Here is a 17,934-nt window from a genome sequence, read left to right as displayed (position 1 = left end):
TCTACAGTTGTTGCAGCTGCTTTGATCCCCAGACAGATGTTGGAAATGCCATAGGAGGCTCGCCTCTTCACCTTGGTGCTGAAGAAGCTCCAGGTGGAACTCGTAAACTGGTAACCTGTAGACTGCAGTAGACTGGCAGATGGGCTTCGTTTGATGGCTTTGGTGTGTTTGCCAAACTTGAATCAGTTGCCGGTGTCCAAGAGTTAGCGTTCTGCAGTGGTTTAGGGCAGGGCCTGGCAAAACTGTGGCCTGTGAGCCAAAATCCAGCTCATGGGCTGTTTTTGTACAATCCGCGGGCTAAGAATGGTGTTTGCATTTTTTTTTAAAGGTTGTTAAAAAAGCCCCCAAGACAAACAAAGAAGAATTTGTGACAGAGACCGGATGTGGCCAGCAAAGCCTAAAATATTTACAATCTGGCCCTTTATAGAGAAAATTTGCTGACCCCTGGATGAGAGCCAGGAACTTCAGTCTCAGGCTGTCTGGGTTTGAATCCTGGCTCTGCCGTTTACTGGCTGTGTAACCTTGGGGCTTCCCCATGCCTCAGTTTCCCATCTGTAGCAGCTTTTGTATTAATAGTGCATGGGTAGGGTTGATATCTTGATCAAACATTTATTTACTTAATTCTTAACTCAGTGAGGTAGGCACTGGGATCAGCCTCATTTTTGAGATGAGGCCCAGAGGCAGAGAAGGGAAGTGGCCCTTTTAAGGCCACACATTAGGCAAGCAGCAGGGGCCAGGGTTGGAACCCGGGCAGTCCGAGTCTAGAGTTCTGCCCCCTAACCGTCAGGCTACATGGCCTATTGAGAAGCACTTTGGAGAGTCTAAACTGCCCAAGTGCTGGTGTGTCAGGAGTGCTGACCTTCTCAGTTCCTTAGGCGGGGTCTGGGGAAGGTTGGTAGCCTTGTGTTTTGTGGCTCAGTGGCTGGTCTGCCCCTTCTTTGCTGGATTTCAAATCCTATGGATTTCAAATGGATTTCTAATATGACCCATTAGAAGCATCACCAGCTATGGCCCCGGACCCCAGCCAAGATTCCCTAGGTATTAATGTTTTGGTTTCTGGATCTTGGGAAAGTCTAGGATCCCAGTGGCCACTTGGAGAGGCAGTTTCCGTCTTTTAACAAGCTGGGGGGTGGGATGTTGCTGGACCTGTGTCTCCCCATGACCTCTAAGCTCGCCATGTGAAGTCCAGGTGTGTCTGGGACCTGCTCAGCCCCAGGGGCTGCAGTCTGGCGGAGATGCTGGGCTCTGGTTTCCCTGAGCAGAGAGAGAGACAGAACCCACTGGCAACTGATGCAGGATTAACTGCCCACAGGAAACAGTGAGGAAGCAGGGCTGTGGGTTTCCCTCCAGACCAAATGGCTGTTTACACTCCCTGTTTCCTCCGTCTCCAGCTGTGTTTATCCGGGGCTCAGAGAACACTGGGGGCCAGCCAGCAGGGCCCGAGATTCCTGTGGGGCCATGCCATGCTCCCTGCCCGGCACAATTGCTCAGAGTGTCCTGGCCTTTGGCACCCGCAGCTGGAATGTTTGCATCAGAAAACAGCTGGGGTGGAGGGGAACTCTTCGAACCCCTCCTGAGTTCCTCCGTCCTGTCACATTTTCCAGAGGATTTCCAAAGATGATCCCACGAGTGTGGGGCAGCTGAGCCCCAACCTTCTGTCCTGCCCCTGCCCCCTCCGACTCTGATGCCCTCGCAGCTGTCCCTGTGGCCTTCTGTCTGAGCCCCCTTGTTTGAGCTGGACTTTGAATTGAGGAGGCGAACAGGGTTGAGGAGCCTGGGTGGGAAGGGGGAAGAAGCAAGAATGAAAGTCTCTTTTGGGAACTGCCCCAAAAAGCTGAACTTGAATGTTGCCTAAGAATAGCCGGAACATTCTATTTCAGCCTGCAGCCTAGGCCCGGGATAGACTGTTGGCATTTTCAGGCTTTGTTGAGTTTTCCATCAACGTCTCCAGGAAAATGATTCAGGCTTGGGGTGATGCCCCCGGGGCTTAGATGGCAGGTGCCCGAGGGGAGACCCACTGACACTGACCCTTGTAGGTGTCGCCGGATGACGTGTGTGTCATGTTGCCCGCTGCGCACCAGCTCTTGTTGCAGCTCAGGACCGCGGTCACAAGCAAGACAGACCCAGGGCCTGCCTCTCGGAGCTCTCCGTCTGGGACTGGACCCACGTCCGTAGTAGAAGCGAGGTTGAGCCCAGCAGGGGCAAAGTGAGGGTGCCCATCTGTGCCAAGGGGACAGCTGCTCCTCAAGTCCCCTCTTCGCTTTGCCTCTTGCCTCTCTGACCCCTCCCTCTCAGTCTCCTTTGCTGCTTGCTCACCTTCTAGGCCTCCAAGCGTAGGTGGGCCCCCAGCCTCTGTCCGCGGGCCTTTCTGCATCTACACCTGAATCTGCAGTAGCCGCGACCGTTCTGTGCCCCTCCTTCTTAAAGGAGACTCAACCGCTGTGCAGCCATAACCAGCACAGTAATTTTAGAACATTTTCATCACTCCCGAGTCCCGAGAGAAACTCTGGATCCATGAACAGCCACTTCCCTTTCCCTTCCGCCCCCCCCCAGGCCCCCAGCAAGCGCTCATTTACTTTCTGCTCCTGCGATTTTGCCCACTCTGGACATTTCACGTGAGTGCAGTCATATAATGTGTAGTTTCTCTCGTGTCCGGCTCCTTTCCCTTAGCAGAGTGTTTCCAAGGCTCATTCACGTCGTCATGTCCATCACATCTTTATTCCTTTTTATGACGGAATGATATTCCCTTGTGTGGGGCTACCGTGTTCTGTGTATCCGTTCATCAGTTGATGGGCGCTTGCATTGTCTCCACTTTCTGGCTTTTGTGAATAATGCTGCTGTGCACATCCAGTAGAAATTTGGAGGTGGACATTCCCATGGCTTTAGACCCTTGTCTCTGTCCAATGACTTCCAGCCTGCACCTCTCGCCTAAACTGTGGGCTTGTTCGTTTTGCCACTGGCTTCTCCACCTGAATGTCTCACAGGCATCTTCTGCCTACCACGGCTAAAACCAAAGGCTGGACTCTCCCCTTCCTCCAGACCTGTCTCCCTTCCTCCCTGCCGCCTTGTCCTCACCTCCGTAAGTGGTCTGATCAGACATCTTGGGCCCAAACAGGGAGCATCTTTGGGGACCACTGCTGCAGGGCTGTTGGGCCAGGGATGCTGCTCAGAGTCTCTGCTCAAGGTAGAGCCTTGGGGCCCTGCCCTGACTCTGGTGTCTTCTGCACCTCCCACGCCTGCCGGTGGGTGACGGAGCTGTCACCAACACACAGCCTGAGGACCTCGCCATTCGGTTGTCACCTCTGTTTGCTTGGCCGTCAGGGGTGGGGTGGCCCTGGGGATGGTCCGTGGTCTATCTCTAAGGCGGTGTTGGCATCAGTTCTTAGTGCTGGGGGATGACTGGGGAGGGGTGTGTTTCTCAGAGCGTGGGCCATGTACCACTTGCAGCTCGCCCAAGTGTTTCAGGTGGCACAGGAGAAAACTTTCTGTTGGGGTGGGAGGTGGGGGAGGGGAGAAGACAACACCAAACACAGTGAACCACACGGTGAAGACGGAACTTTCTTAGCAAATCCCTCCTGTCTTCCCTTACCTCCAGGAAGCCACACTTGGTGCTGCAGTGTCCCTGGTTTTTGGAGCTGTTCATTCATTTTGGTTCAGTCAGTTGTGTCTGACTCTTTGTGACCCCATGGACTGCAGCACGCCAGGCTTCCCTGTCCATCACCAACTCCAGGAGTTTACTCAAACTCATGGTCACTGAGTCGGTGATGCCATCCAACCATCTCATCCTCTGTCATCCCCTTCTCCTCCTGCCTTCCAATCTTTCCCAACATCAGGGTCTTCTCCAATGAGTCAACTCTTCGCATCAGGTGGTCAAAGTATTGGAGTTTCAGCTTCAGCACCAGTTCTTCCACTGAACATTCAGGACTGATTTCCTTTAGGATGGACTGGTTGGATCTCCTTGCAGTCCACAGAGACTCCCAAGAGTCTTCTCCAACACCACAGTTCAAAAGTATCAATTCTTCAGTGCTCAGCTTTCTTTATAGTCCAGCTCTCACGTCCATATATGATGTGATGTTCATTCATTTACCAATCATTTATGTATACGTGTGTTTAGATGGAATGATTGCAGTGGGGATTAGTAAGGTCCAGGAGTGATAGAGGGAGAAAGTGACATTTGTGCAAAGACCTCAAGGAGGTGAGGGAGGGGGCTATACAGGCACCTGGGGGAAGAGTCTTTCAGAGAGAGGAGCCAGTGCAAAGGCCCTAAAGGCAGGAGTGCATCTGAGGAACAGCTAGGAGGCCTGTGTGAGCAGAGGGGAGGACTTGAGGGGGAGAGTGGGGGAGTGAGGTTAGCAAGGTGATGGGCCCGGGTTACGTGGGGCCTTGTGGGGTCTTGTCTGCTCTGAGTCAGGTGGGCAGCATGGGAAGGTTTTGAGCAGAGGAGAGACAGGATCTTAGTTCTTGTGGGATCCCTCAGGCTGCGTACGGAGAATGGACAATGGGGTGATGAAGGTGGAGGTGGGGGGGCGGTGCGCTGACGTGAGTGGTCCTGGACTAGGGTGGTGGCGGGGGAGATGGGTGCATTTAATGACAGCCGCCTTGTCATATCATTTGCCCGTTTTCTATTGGATAGTTCCCTTTTGTATCGATTTGCCAGAGTTCTCTCTCTCCATTCTGGCTACCTCGGGTATCTCTGTGGAATTCTTCTCTGACCCTGAGGTTATGAAATGAGTTCCTCATCTGCTGGGGTTCTGGCGTTGTCACCAACTTGCCAAGGAGACACAGGAAGTCACAGGTCTCTTTACTGTGGCCCCCGTTGCCCCAGCTGCCCCAACCGCAGCGCCCACCCTGCGTCTCGCCTCTGGCTGAGCACCGACACCTTGCCCACAGATGCTTCAGCACGTCCGCCGCACCAGCTCTTTCCCGTGTGCTGAACAACGATAGCCTGGGGCCGCTCGACTCCCTCTGGGTAGGATACCTGCTCTTACCCACTGCTTTCAAAGCCAAGCTGATTCTTGATCCTGCTAGGGACCCTCCCAGATCACTCTTCCTGGGAGTGCTGCCCGAGTCCTGCTTTCTGCCACACTCTGCATAGTGGTTAAGGGTCTGAGTTTGGGGACTTCCTTGGTGGTTCGGTGGTTAAGAATACGCCTTCTGATGCAGGGGTCATAGGTTCGATCCCTGGTTCAGGAACTAAGATTCCATACACCATGGGGCAACTAAGTCTGGGTGCCTCAACTAGAGAGCCTGCGTGCTGCAAACTACAGAGCCCACATGCTCTGGAGCCCGTGTGCAACTAAGGCTGGATGCAGCCAAAAATAGATAAATACTTAAAAAAAGAAGAGAATTTGAGTTTGGAAATCTAGCTCCACCTCTTCTTAGCTGTGTAACTGAGGGTAAGTTGCTGGACCTCTCTGTGCCCCCATTACCTGATCTGTAAAATGAGCATGGTCCCATCTAAGGGGGTGGCCACCACTGAGGTCAGCCAATTTTTGTTGTCCATTGGAAATGCAGACCCATGGTGACCGGAACTTCGGCTTTGCTGAGAGAGCCTGGCAATAGCATTTGGCCTGCCGGGGCAGGATGGTGACCCAGGCTCTGATACAGTCCTGCCCTATGCAGCCAGGAGACCAAGGCTCAGAAAGGGGAGGCGACTTGCCCAAGGTCACATAGCATATCCTGGTGAAAGCCAGAATGGGAACTCCCAGACCTGAGCCCTTCCCTGCTGTCTTCTCTGCTCTCTCCCCAAGTGGAAGGAAGGAGTTTAAAAGACCCACGTGCATTCTTTCTTTTCTCCCATTAATTCCTCATCCCAGGGGGCTACAGTTTACGAACATGCAGCAGGGGCTGGAACTGTTAACATCGGGAACGCTTGGCATGAAATATATTTCATCCAGTTGCTGCACATGGAGCTTTTGTTGTTTTGCACCAGACAGCTTTTTCGGTTCTGGGTTTTCTTGGGCTTCCACATGTTTCTTTGCTTCTTGTTTTCTTTTTCTTGCAAGGGGTGGTGGGTCTTGTCACGGCCCCTTCATTTCAGTCCTGCTGTTGCCCTGGATAGGGCATGCAAGGACCCGGAACTGAAATACAGGAAAAGTCTTAATAAAAGAGATCAGAGCTTGGCTTGCTGAGCTTTCGATGTGGGTGCCTCGGGTGGAGGTCTGTGGACAGAGCCCCAGTCGGGTGCAAGATCAGCCCTTGCTGGAGCCGGCTGAAGTGTCCACAGAAAGTGGGGGTGCTCCATGGGATCCAGCCCCCATTGGTGACCGTCCCAACTTCCAGGCTGCTGTTTTATCTTTGTAGGGGAGACAGCGTGCCTTTCACCTCTCGTGTCTCCTCTGGAGCCTCCATCAAGCCCACGTCACAGTGAGTGGTGGATATTGCCCCTTTTTCCAGTGACAGATCCAGCTGTTTTCACACTGTGATTTTATGGATCTGTTTTCTCATGGCTGTATCCAGGGGCTCCAGTGATGGTCAGGCTCTTCCCGTCTCCTGGCTCGGTTTTTCTCTGTGTCTACCTTGTTCCTGGGAGGTTCCCTTCTCGTGGTGGCCGCACTGGCCTACAGCAGCCTCAGACCTGCATCTGATTAGCGTGGCCACAGGGGAGAAGAGAGTGTGACTTTCCCTCCTGTGTCGTATAAAGTCCCAGACTCAGGGCTTGTTGGGTCGGCTCGGGTCCCCCAGGGATGAAACTCGCGGCCTCAGCAGTGAAAGTGCAGAGTCCTAACCACCGGGGAATCCCCTGCTTTCCCATGCTCTGCTTGAGCTGGGAGCTGTGGCTGGGAGATGGAAGGTTCTCGAACATGCCCTGGGAGCGGGCCTGGAGCGGCCTTGCTTGGACTCCATGACGAGGGAGAGGACGGGAAAACGGGGGCCTGTCTCCTCCCTGCCTCCTCCTCGCCCCTTTCTTTCTCCACCTCCGGGCCCCATGTTCTGAATCTTGAGCAGGCTGAGCCAGAAAGGATGAGTTGGCTGCAGTCGCGTTTCCTTGATGCCCCGGTTTGGCCTGGAGTTGGAGGCCCTGTGCCCACACCTCTGGGGACACGACGTGGCCACCCAGAGTGGACACCAGCAGGCGTCCTTTTGGTAAATGTGACGGGAGGGGAGGGGGTGACGGGGCCCCTGGCGGAAGCGGCAACTCCTCTGCTCTGACATCCTCTCTTCCAGGAAGCCCTCACCTCAGGCCCCGCTTCTGAAACCACACGGGGCTGGCTGGACGGATGCTGGGGAGAGGTCACCCGGCCTGGGCCTGGTGGGGCTTCCGCCACTGTTTTGCTGGGTGCCCGTGGCACACCCCCTCCCTTCTCTGCCCTCAGTTTTTCTAAGGAGTCCCCAGGGCCTGACGCTGCTCAGATGTTGCGTGTTTGTTCTGAGAGCCTGCTTTGGGAGTGTTCATTCCCGCCTGGTCCTGTTTCTGGAGGGGCCCGTGGATGGGCTGGGTGCCCACCAGGTCCTGCCTTCTGGCTCTGTGACCTTGTGCAAGAGGCCTCGCCCCTCTGTCCCTCAGTCTCTTTCCCTGTGGCCTGAAGATAAACATGGTTTTGTCTCGTGGGCTTGTCTGGCGGCTCAGACAGTAGAGTCTGCCTTTGATGCAGGAGATCTGGCTTCCATCCCTGGGTTGGGAAGATCCTCTGAGGAAGAGAATGGCAACCCACTCCAGTATTCTTGTCTGGAGAATTCCATGGACAGAGGAGACTGGCAGGCTACCATCCATGGGGTCGCAAAAGAGTCGGACACGACTGAGCGACTAACACACCTCATTGGGATGATTTGAGGATGAAATGACTTAAGAAATTGAAGTTTAGAACAGTTTTTGGCATACTCAGTAAATACTCAAATGCTAACTATTATGATTACTACCATGACTACAACTTTCACTGTTATTATTACTACATAGGAATAATAATAAATGTAAGAGCTATTATGAGTATGGAAATAACCATGATAAATATCATGTCCTTACCGACCACCAACACTTTTACATTCATCAATCTGTTTGATCCTGGCCACAGCCTTCGGATCTGATTGTGATCCCATTTTATAGATATGCACACTCAGCCCACTTGAACCCTCTGAGGTCTTACAGATGCAGAGGGCTTCTTCCTGGTCATGTAGTTCTCCCAAGATGCTTGTGTGTGTGTGTGCGCGTGCTAAGTCCCTTCAGTCATGTCTGACTCTGTGCATGGACCGTAGCTTGCCAGGTTCCTCTGTCCATGGGATTCTCCAGGCAAGACTACTGGAGTGCGTTACCATGCCCTCCTCCAGGGGATCTTCCCAACCCAGGGATTGAACCTGTGTCTCTTACATCTCCTGCATTGGCAGGAGGGTTCTTTACCACTAACGCCGCCTAGGAGACCCTCTCCGCGCACCCTCCCCGCCCCAAAGATGCTTAACAAGCAGCTTTTGGGTTCCTTCCAGAAAAACTCTTCTCTGGGCCAAGCAAGCCCTGTATGTTCATGAAGCTGTTCCACCTTGGATGTAGATGTCAGGGTTTTCAACACCGTAGTCTGTCTATTTTGAACTTGACTCTGTTGTAGCTTACTAAGACAGTGTGTTAAGTTCTGAATTGGGAAGGAACCTTCTCACCTCCCTCCTTTTGCACGTAAGACCTTTGTTAGTGCAGCTCAAGCTTCCATTAGTTTTGAAGATACCCATACTTTATGCTTGTCTGGGATTGACTGGGACATCTTTGGGATTCCGGATCCTTGCAGTCTCTCCGGGATTATGAAGCAGTAGGGACTCTTTCAAATACAAGGGATGGAAAAACTGCTCAAGCAGGCTTAATTAAAAAAAAAAAAATGGACTCCACGCTTTCACTGCCAGTGCTGGGTTTGATCTCTGGTCTGGGAACTGAGATCCTGCAATCTGCATGATGTGGCCAAAAAAAAAAAAAAAGGCTCACGTAACTGAAACATGTGGATACATGATTTGAGGTATGGCTAGGTCCAGTTGTCATTAGGCAATTGCAAAACTCTTTCCCAAAGCTGCTGCACCGTTTTATAGTTCTTCTTGCAATGTATGAGGATTCTAATTTCTCTCTATCCTCACGAACACTAGTTATTGTCTTTTTGATTATAGCCATTCTAGGGGCTGTGAAGTGTTATCTCACTGTGGTTTTGTTTTGGATTTCTGGTAATGACTAATGATACTGAGCATCTTTTCATGAGTTTATTGGCCATTGGTGTATTGCCTTTGAGAAATGTCTCTTTAAACCATTTGCTTTTTAAGAAAAGAATTTAGTTATTTGTCTTTTTATTAATTTGTAAGAATTTTTTGTATATACTGAAAACAAGTCCCTTGTTAGATATATATTAATAATTTACACATTCTGTAGATTGTTTTTTTCTCTTTCTTTATAGTCTTTGAAGCACAATGTTTTTAACTTTGCTCAAGTCCAGTTAATCTAATTTCTTTTAGTTGCCTATACGTCTGGTGTCATATCTAATAATGCATTGCCTACCCCAAGGTCACAAAGATTTACACCTATGTTTTCTTCTAACAGTTTTATAGTTTCAGCTCGCTCTTTTAGGTTCGTGATCCACTTTGAGTTAATTTTTGTGTACAGTGTGAGAAGGAGTCCAAGTTTATTTTTTTTTGTATGTGAATAAAGTTTTTCCAGCAGCATTTGTTGAAAAGACTGTTCTTTCCCCATTTAATTGTCTTCGCACTTTGTTAAACATTTACTGGCCATAAGGGTAAGGGTTTATTTCCGGACTCTCATTTCTTTCCCATTGATCTGTATACCTGCCTGTATGCCAACGCAGTCCCACTTCTTACAGTTTGGAGGTAGAGTGCAAGTAAAGGGCAAAGCGTGTGCAAAGGCCCGGGGGCAGGAACAGGCCGTGAGTTTGTAGCTGGGGAGAGTGGAGCCCACACTCCCTTGTGAGCAAAGAAAACAAAACTAACACTTTTCCTTCAATTTTGGTCCAGCGAGCAGCCTGGTCGGAAGGCCCTGCTGAGTTTCAGTTCTCTGCCCAGCACTGATCTCAGGCGGGACAGACAGACAGAAAAGGGAACTAACATTTCGCTCATTTTCACTAGCTACTGGCTGTTGGCAGCCCCTCAGGGAACCCATCAGAGGAGGACCCCTGGGTTTCCTGGTTCATGTCTGGAGCATCTCTCGCCTGGACCAGTGGCCATTAGCCAGTCTTCTGGCTTTTATGTTTATTTTATGTTCTTGCCAGTGCATCTTCCACTTAGCAGTCAGAGGGATTCTGCAAAGGCTAAATAAATGGGATGTTGTTAGGCCTCAGCTAGTACCCGCCCCCCTCCACCCATTGCTTCTCTGAGGCTCTTGGGATGAACCTGAAGAGCACACCCCGGCCGTCCCTGATCTGTGTTTAGCTCATGCTTCCAGCCTCATCACATGTCATCTTTCTCACTCTGCTGTGGCCTTCCTGGCCTCCTTACTGTTTCTTGCTGCCCCAGGGCCTTTGCCTGTGCTCCTCTCTTGCCTGGAGTGTCATTCCCACACGTTCTTGCATGGCCCATGCCCTCACTTCGTTCAGGTCTCCATCTGGAGGCCCAGCTCCTCAAGACAGGCCATTGCACCTCCCTCACTCTCTGTCTTCATTTCTCACCTATCACTTATCCATCATATAACTTATATATTTATTAGGGAGGAAAGAATTCCTATTTAACTCTCAGAAAGGTTATAAAACAGTATAGCGGTTCAGAGCACTGACCCCAGAGCCAGACTGGTTAGGCCCCAGTCTGCTTTGTGACCTCAGGCAGATGACTTGACCTCTCTGGGCTTCAGTCCTTACATGTGTCAAATGAGGGTAAAAACAGGAACCATCTCATGGGGCTGATGTGAGGGTTCCGGGAGCCTGACAAGAACGTACACCCTCCCCGAGTGTTAGCTCTTGTTATTACTGTCAGTGGTTAACGCTCAACTTGTGGACTGTTCTCCCTTTGACCGTGAGCTCCTGAAGGGCTGTCTTGGGCTCAGTCTGTCTCTGTTGAGTTTGGGAACCAATGGAAATACATCCTCTGTGTAGGGTTGGCCAAAAAGTTTGTTCGGGTTTTCCTGCACACTATTAAAACCCGAACAAACATTTTGGCCAACCCAATGCAGAGCGCTCAATACTCAGTGACCGGCCTGCCTCTGCCTCACTTCTTCCTTGAAGCCTTTCCGGCCCACACTGTCCTTCCCCTTCTCTGATTTATCACGAACCCTTTCACCACTTGGGGCTGTTGTCTGGGCCCCTTCCTCCCCTCCCCCTCCCCTCCCTGTCTTTCCTGGAGCACCTTTCCCAGCTCACTTGCCTCCAGAGAGAGGGCTCCATCTCCCCCTTTTGCTTCCCCGCTGGCCCATCCCTGGCCCAAGGCAGGCACTCAGAAAACCCCCAGGGTCTGAGGTTACAGAACGTCTGGATTTCGGCACCGTTCGGATCTGCTGCTGTTTGGGCAAAGAAGAGATAAACGTGGCTAGAGGAGGGTCGTGTTTGGAGCTGGTGCTCCGCAGGGTACGCACCCGACACCTGGCCAGCCCATTGCTGCTCGCAGGCTCAGCTCACATGTCCTGTCCTGTGGCGGCAGGCCTGATCCTGGCCAGCAGAGACTCAGTGCTCACCGAGACTGTCCTTTCCCAGCCGGGTGGCTTTTCTCACAGTGTCTGATTTACCCCTCACCATGGGCTTCCCTGGAGAAGGCAATGGCACCCCACTCCAGCACTCTTGCTTGGAAAATCCCATGGATGGAGGAGCCTGGTGGGCTGCAGTCCATGGGGTCGCGAAGAGTCGGACACGACTGAGCGACTTCCCTTTCACTTTTCACTTTCCTTCATTGGAGAAGGAAATGGCAACCCACTCCAGTGGTTCTTGCCTGGAGAATCCCAGGGACGGTGGAGCCTGGTGGGGTGCCGTCTATGGGGTTGCACAGAGTCGGACACGACTGAAGCGACTTAGCAGCAGCATGGGCTTCCCTGGTGGCTCAGCTGGTAAAGAATCCACCTGCAATGCGGGAGACCTGGGTTCAAGCCCTGGGTCGGGAAGATTCCCTGGAGAAGGGATAGGGTACCCACTCCAGTATTCTTGGGCTTCCCTGGTGTCTCAGCTGGTAAAGAATCCACCTACAATGAGGAGACCTGGGTTCAATCCCTGCTGCTAAGTTGCTTCAGTTGTGTCCGACTCTGCGCGACCCCATAGACGGCAGCCCACCAGGCTCCCCCGTCCCTGGGGTTTTCCAGGCAAGATCACTGGAGTGGGTTGCCATTTCCTTCTCCAATGCATGAAAGTGAAGAGTGAAAGTGAAGTCGCTCAGTCGTGTCCGACTCTTAGCGACCCCATGGACTGCAGCCTACCAGGCTCCTCCGTCCATGGGATTTTCCAGGCAAGAGTACTGGAGTGGGGTGCCATTGCCGGGAAAGGCTACCCACTCCAGTGTTCTGGCCTGGAGAATTCCATGAACTGTATAGTCCATGGGTTTGCAAAGAATCAGACACGACTGAGCGACTTCACTCACTCACTCATGATAGACTCAATGGACATGAGTTTGAGCAAACTCCAGGAGATGGTGAAGGACAGGGAGCCTGGTGTGCTGCAGCCCATGGGTTGCGAAGAGTTGAGTACGACTGAGCGACTGAACAACAGCAGCAAGTGACTGTGAGCAGAACCAGATGGCCAGGTTCAGATCAGGTTCCTCCTCTTACTTCTCAGAGGCCTTGGTGCATCTGCTGAGACTCTGTCTCCTCGTCTGTTAAATGGGATGATAACAGAACCTACCTCCCAGGCACAGGGCCAAGGCTCAGTAGGCATTGGCTGCTGCCTGCAGTCCTTGTCACCATCTTCCTTCTCATCGCTGGTTTTCTTTTCTCTTTTTTAAAAATTTATTTATTTAGCTGTGTCGGGCCTTAGTTGTGGCACGTGGTATCTTCGATCTTTGTTGCGGCAGGTGAGATCTTTAGTTGCAGCTTGCAAACTCTTAGTTGAGGCATGTGGGATCTAGTTCCCTGACCAGGACCCAAAGCTGGGCCCCAGCATTGGGAGCACGGAGTCTTAACCCCTGGACCACAGGGAAGTGTCATCACAGGTTTTCAGATGATAAACCTGCAGCTCAGGGTGGAGGGCATCTGGGCTAAGGTCACCCAGGGGCCCAGGGGTGGAAACAGCCCTGGAGCCCATGTGTGGCTGTGCTGGGAACCAGCTGGCCGGAGCGTCATATCTGTGATTTTTGAGAGAGTAGAGAGATGGAGAGATAGTGAAACATTCGGGCACGCTGAGGCCAGCTGATTAGAGAAAATTATCTGTGCCAGTCGGTTAGGCGTTGCGGCCTGAAAATCTCCTCTGGTATCTCATGGGTCTCAGTTCCTTATCACACTTCCTATGGGGCTGAAACCCTTGGATTAAGGCCCGCCTGTCCTCTGGAATGCCCCAGTCTGTGTTGTGGTAAGGTGGGAGAGGAGAGTGAGAAATGGCCGGGAGGGGCTGGCAGATTCAGGCTCCTGACTGGCCTCTTCACATCTTTTCTCCATGTCCCCATGAAGGCCAGCAGTTCTATTTTTTTTTTTTTTTTTAAGATTTCTTTCTTTCTTTTTTGACCATTTTTTTTTTTTTTTGCACCATTTTTAAACTCTTTATTGAATTTGTTACAGTATTACTTCTGTTGTTTATGTTCTGGTTTGTCCAGGAGGCATGTGGAATCTTAGCTCCCTGACCAAGGATCGAACCCGTACCTGGAGGGTTCGATATCCTGGAAGGCTCAACTGCTGGACCACCAGGGAAGTCCCCATGGTGTTCTTTATACCCATTTTACAGATGAGAAAGCTGGGGCTGGGGAGGGGCAGTGTTTGTGACCTCCTCTGTGATCTACCAGACTCTGCCTCTGACTCGCTCTCTGGTTTTCTCTCCTCCAGCCACACTGCCTCCGGGATGTTTCCCTTTCACAGCCCACATGCTCCCACTCTGCCCCTTTGCAGTTGCTGTTCCTGCTGCCAGGCATGCTCTTCCCCCAGATTTTTGCAGGAGTCCCTCCTTGGCTTTGTCCACACTCTCTGTTAGATGTCAACCCCCTCAGAGGGACCTTCCCTGCCCTCCCTTTTGAAAGAACACCACCTTGCCCAAGACCTTGTAGCCCCTTCTGATGTGTCTTCATAATATTTGTCTAATCTTGTGTTGCATACTTGATTTTTATTTTAAGCCCATCTTCTTTATTAGAATGTAATACCCACCAGGGGCTTCCCAGGTGACTCAGTGGGTAAAGAATCCTCCTGCAGTGCAGGAGACATAGGAGACACGAGTTTGATCCCTGGGTCGGGAAAATCCCCAGAGGAGGGTATGACAACCCATTCCAGTATTCTTGCCTGGAGAATCCCATGGACAGAGGAGCCTGGTGGGCTACAGTCCATAGGGTCGCAAAGAGTCCAAAACGACTGAAGCGACTGAGTATGCACGTATGCAGTATCCACCAGATGAAGAATTTTTCTAGTGTATTAAAAGATGTATCCCCCAGAACGCTGCCTGTTTTGGAGGAGCTGCTCAGGGGACATTTATTGAATGCATGAATGAATGACTGAGCTTCCCCAGCTCCAGGTCGCAGTTTGTCCAGAGCAGAGCTGGGACTTGGCTCAGACCTGGGTGATCTGGAGGCCGATTGGTGCCCTCTGGGTTGATGTCGCTCATCCCTGCCCTCTCCTCTAACCTAGGAACTGGCCAAGAGGACGCCTGGCAAGCACCCTGACCACCCCGCGGTCCAGAGCGCCCTGCAGGCCATGAAGACCGTGTGCTCCAACATCAATGAGACCAAGCGGCAGATGGAGAAGCTCGAGGCTCTGGAGCAGCTGCAGTCACACATTGACGGCTGGGAGGTGGGCCTTCTGGGCTGGACACAGGCCCAGGCTGGGGCAGGGCACAGCTGTGGGCTCACACTGCCATCTGGGCACCAGCTTTAGCCTGCGGCATATTTTGTTTGGCCTGCATGTTGCTTGCAAAAAAAAAAAAAGTTGAATTATTTTTCAGGGAGGTCCACATAAAAGTATCGATTTCAAGTTTCTCTTAAAAAATTGGGAACCCTGGGTCCCCATTTTGTGTGGCATCAGCCATTGGAGCCTCTAGTTTTTCTCCCTGCCCCACCCCCAATCACTCTCCTTCACGTTTCCTGACCTGCCTGGTGTCCTTTGAGCTTTCGATGCCAAGGTCAAGGGTAGTGTTTAAGGGTTCACTCTGGGACAGAATTCTGGCTTTAACACTCCTTTATGGTGGCTTTAGGCAAATGTCTTAACTTCTCTGAACCATGCTTTGTTTATCTATACCTGTACGTAGTAGGTACTCAATGAATGGTAGGTATGGCTGTTACTGGGCTTCCGTGGTGGCTCAGTGGTAAAGAATCTGCCTGCAATGCAAAAGATGCAGGAGACACGGGTTCAATCTCTGGGTGGGGACAATGCCCTGGAGGAGGGCATGGCAACCCATTCCAGTATTCTTGCCTAGAGAGTCCCGTGGGCAGAGGAGCCTGGTGGGCTGCGGTCTGGGGGTCGTCAAGAATCAGACAGGACAGAAAGCGACTTAGCACAAGCACATGGATGTTACTGTGGTCATGATTATTAGGGGATGGGATTCTTGATCTCTTCTGTTGTGGCTTCCTTAAGTTATTAGAGCCTTCCTGAAAATCTGTAGAAGGAAATGGGAAAATCTGAATAAATAAAAAAGTTAATATCTGAGTAAGTACAGCTGGAATGGGAGATTGAGACTAAAGGGGAAAGACTCTTGGACATAGATTTTTCTCTGAATCATCGGCCTTAGACCGTTTGGATTTTCTGGCACTTGCTTTGTTTGGGATTTCCACTTCATCTCCCTGTGTTGTGTGTGTGTGTGTGTGTGTGTGTGTGTGTGTGTGTGTGTGTGTCTGTGTGTGTGTGTGTTCTGTTACTCAGTCGTATTTGACTCTTTGTGACCCCATGGACTGCAGCCTGCCAGGTTCCTCTGTCCATGGACTTTTTCAGTCAAGTATATTGGAATGGGTTGCCATTGCCTCCTCCAGGGAACCTTCCCAATCCAGGAACTGAACCCATACCTCTTGTGTTTCCTGCATTAGCAGGCAGATTCTTTACCACTTGCGCCTCCTGGAACACTCTCCCTGTGTTGGGGAGTCCTAAATGAGACTGTTGGAGAAGGCAATGGCACCCCACTCCAGTACTCTTGCCTGGAAAATCCCATGGACGGAGGAGCTTGGTAGGCTGCAGTCCATGGGGTCGCACAGAGTCGGATACGACTGAGCGACTTCACTTTCACTTTTCACTTTCATGCATTGGAGAAGGAAATGGCAACCCACTCCAGTATTCTTGCCTGGAGAATCCCAGGGACGGGGGAGCCTGGTGGGCTGCCGTCTCTGGGGTCGCAGAGTCGGACATGACTGAAGCGACTTAGCGGCAGCAGCAGCAGCAAATGAGACTGTGTTGCTGGGAGGTCGAGGGTGTGGCTACAGAGGGGAGAGGCCTGTGTTCAGGAAGGAGGTGGGTGGTTGTGCATTAGTGTTTATCATGTGCCCACTCTCCTTCCTGCCCAGCTGAGTCTGGAGAACAAATAATTGCATTTCTCAGACTCCCTGAGATGGGATAGGGTCGGACAAGATCAGATCCAGCTGCATGAGATTTGGAAGGCAGGGCTGGGACAGAGGTCACCCTTCTGCTCTTGCAGCAAAGCACAGTCGTGGTTGTCTTGGCTCTCTGGCATCAAGGGGAAGGGCTCTGTTGTGCTGTTGGGGGTGTCTGTCTGGCAGGACAGGGTGGCTTTGTAGCTGATAGTTAAGGCTACATCATCTGAGGCCTGGCAGCAGCAGCTTGGGCAGCATTTCCTGAGAGTACCAGCTTGGGTGGGCTTTCCCATTGGCTCGACAGTAAAGAATCGACCTGCAGTGTTGGAGACGCAGGTTTGATCCCTGGGTTGGGATGATCCCCTGGAGGAGGGCATGGCACCCCACTCCAGTGTTCTTAACCAGAGACTCCCATGGACAGAGAAGCCTGGCGGGCTGTACAGTCAATGGGGTCGCGAAGAATCAGACACGACCGAAGCGACTGAGCATGCACACGCCAGCTCGGGCAGGCAGGGGTCTGATTGTCCCTCTCCCCAGTTAGGGCAGCGGCAGTGGTTCCCCTGGAGGGCCATTTCGGCAGTGTTCTTGGTTTTCTGGCAGCTGTAATTCTAGGCTGCTCTAGCCCCTCCAAGAATTGAGTAAGGAAGGCCCTCTTTTTTTTCTGCTTAAAATGCTTAGCTTGGTTTCTGTTCCTGCAACCGAAAATTGTGTCAGTTAGGGTGTTTCCTCTAAGGAATCTTGTTTCACCTTCATGATGCCAGAGCGCTGATTTGGTTTCTTGTGACCCTCTGTGGTTCCATGGTGGCGCAGCTCCAGGTATCATCTGACACAAATCAGGAGGAGATGGGACCCAGTTCTCCTCCCTAGTGGAGGAAAACCTTTCCCAGAAGCCCCAGAGGGACTTCCTTTTCCATCTCATTGGCCAGAAATCAGTCACTTGGCTACTTTCACCAAATATGCTAACCTGAAGTGTATATACAGTGGACATGTTTAAGTATCTGTCTGTTTGGGCTTTGAGTTTCCTGGCAGCCAAGTTAAAAAGAGCAGGACACATCAGCTACTTAGCATTCATTTGTCAAAAAAAAAGGAAGAAGCTGGGCAATTCTTCTGGGAGACACAGTTCTCGACATCCAGCTAGAAAGAAAATTTCTCATGTGGGCCCCTGTGAGGAGAGCATTAAGCAAGCACTTTGGCAGCCAGATCAGAAGTGATTTCCAGATGCCTTCTGGTAAATGCCTAGGGAAATAGGAACTAAGGGTCTTTGAGGCTCTTATGACCCTGAAAAATCTGCAGTTTGAGAATGGCGCTTATTTTGATCAGTGTTGCTGGGTGCAGTAGGAAATAAAGTGACCCAGAGTAAGAGCTGCTGGCAATTATTGAGCACATGTGACACATTACTCCAAC

The 17,934-nt window shown here is 51.5% G+C and overlaps 1 protein-coding gene across 1 annotated transcript in view; it reads left to right on the top strand.

The window, feature by feature from the left end:
• The window catches only part of PREX1 (phosphatidylinositol-3,4,5-trisphosphate dependent Rac exchange factor 1), a 186,318-nt gene that overhangs the window by 100,449 nt on the left and 67,935 nt on the right, over window positions 1–17,934 (top strand). Inside the window, exon 6 of the mRNA XM_055545234.1 lies at window positions 14,645–14,806. Coding sequence (XP_055401209.1) covers window positions 14,645–14,806 — 162 coding nt within the window. The remainder of the gene's footprint in view (window positions 1–14,644; window positions 14,807–17,934) is intronic.

The sequence above is a fragment of the Bubalus kerabau genome, chromosome 13 (genome assembly GCF_029407905.1).
Source record: "Bubalus kerabau isolate K-KA32 ecotype Philippines breed swamp buffalo chromosome 13, PCC_UOA_SB_1v2, whole genome shotgun sequence".
Classification (NCBI taxonomy): Eukaryota; Metazoa; Chordata; class Mammalia; order Artiodactyla; family Bovidae; genus Bubalus; species Bubalus kerabau.
Note: the sequence above shows the minus strand (reverse complement) of the source record. Positions and strands in the feature narration are given on the sequence as shown.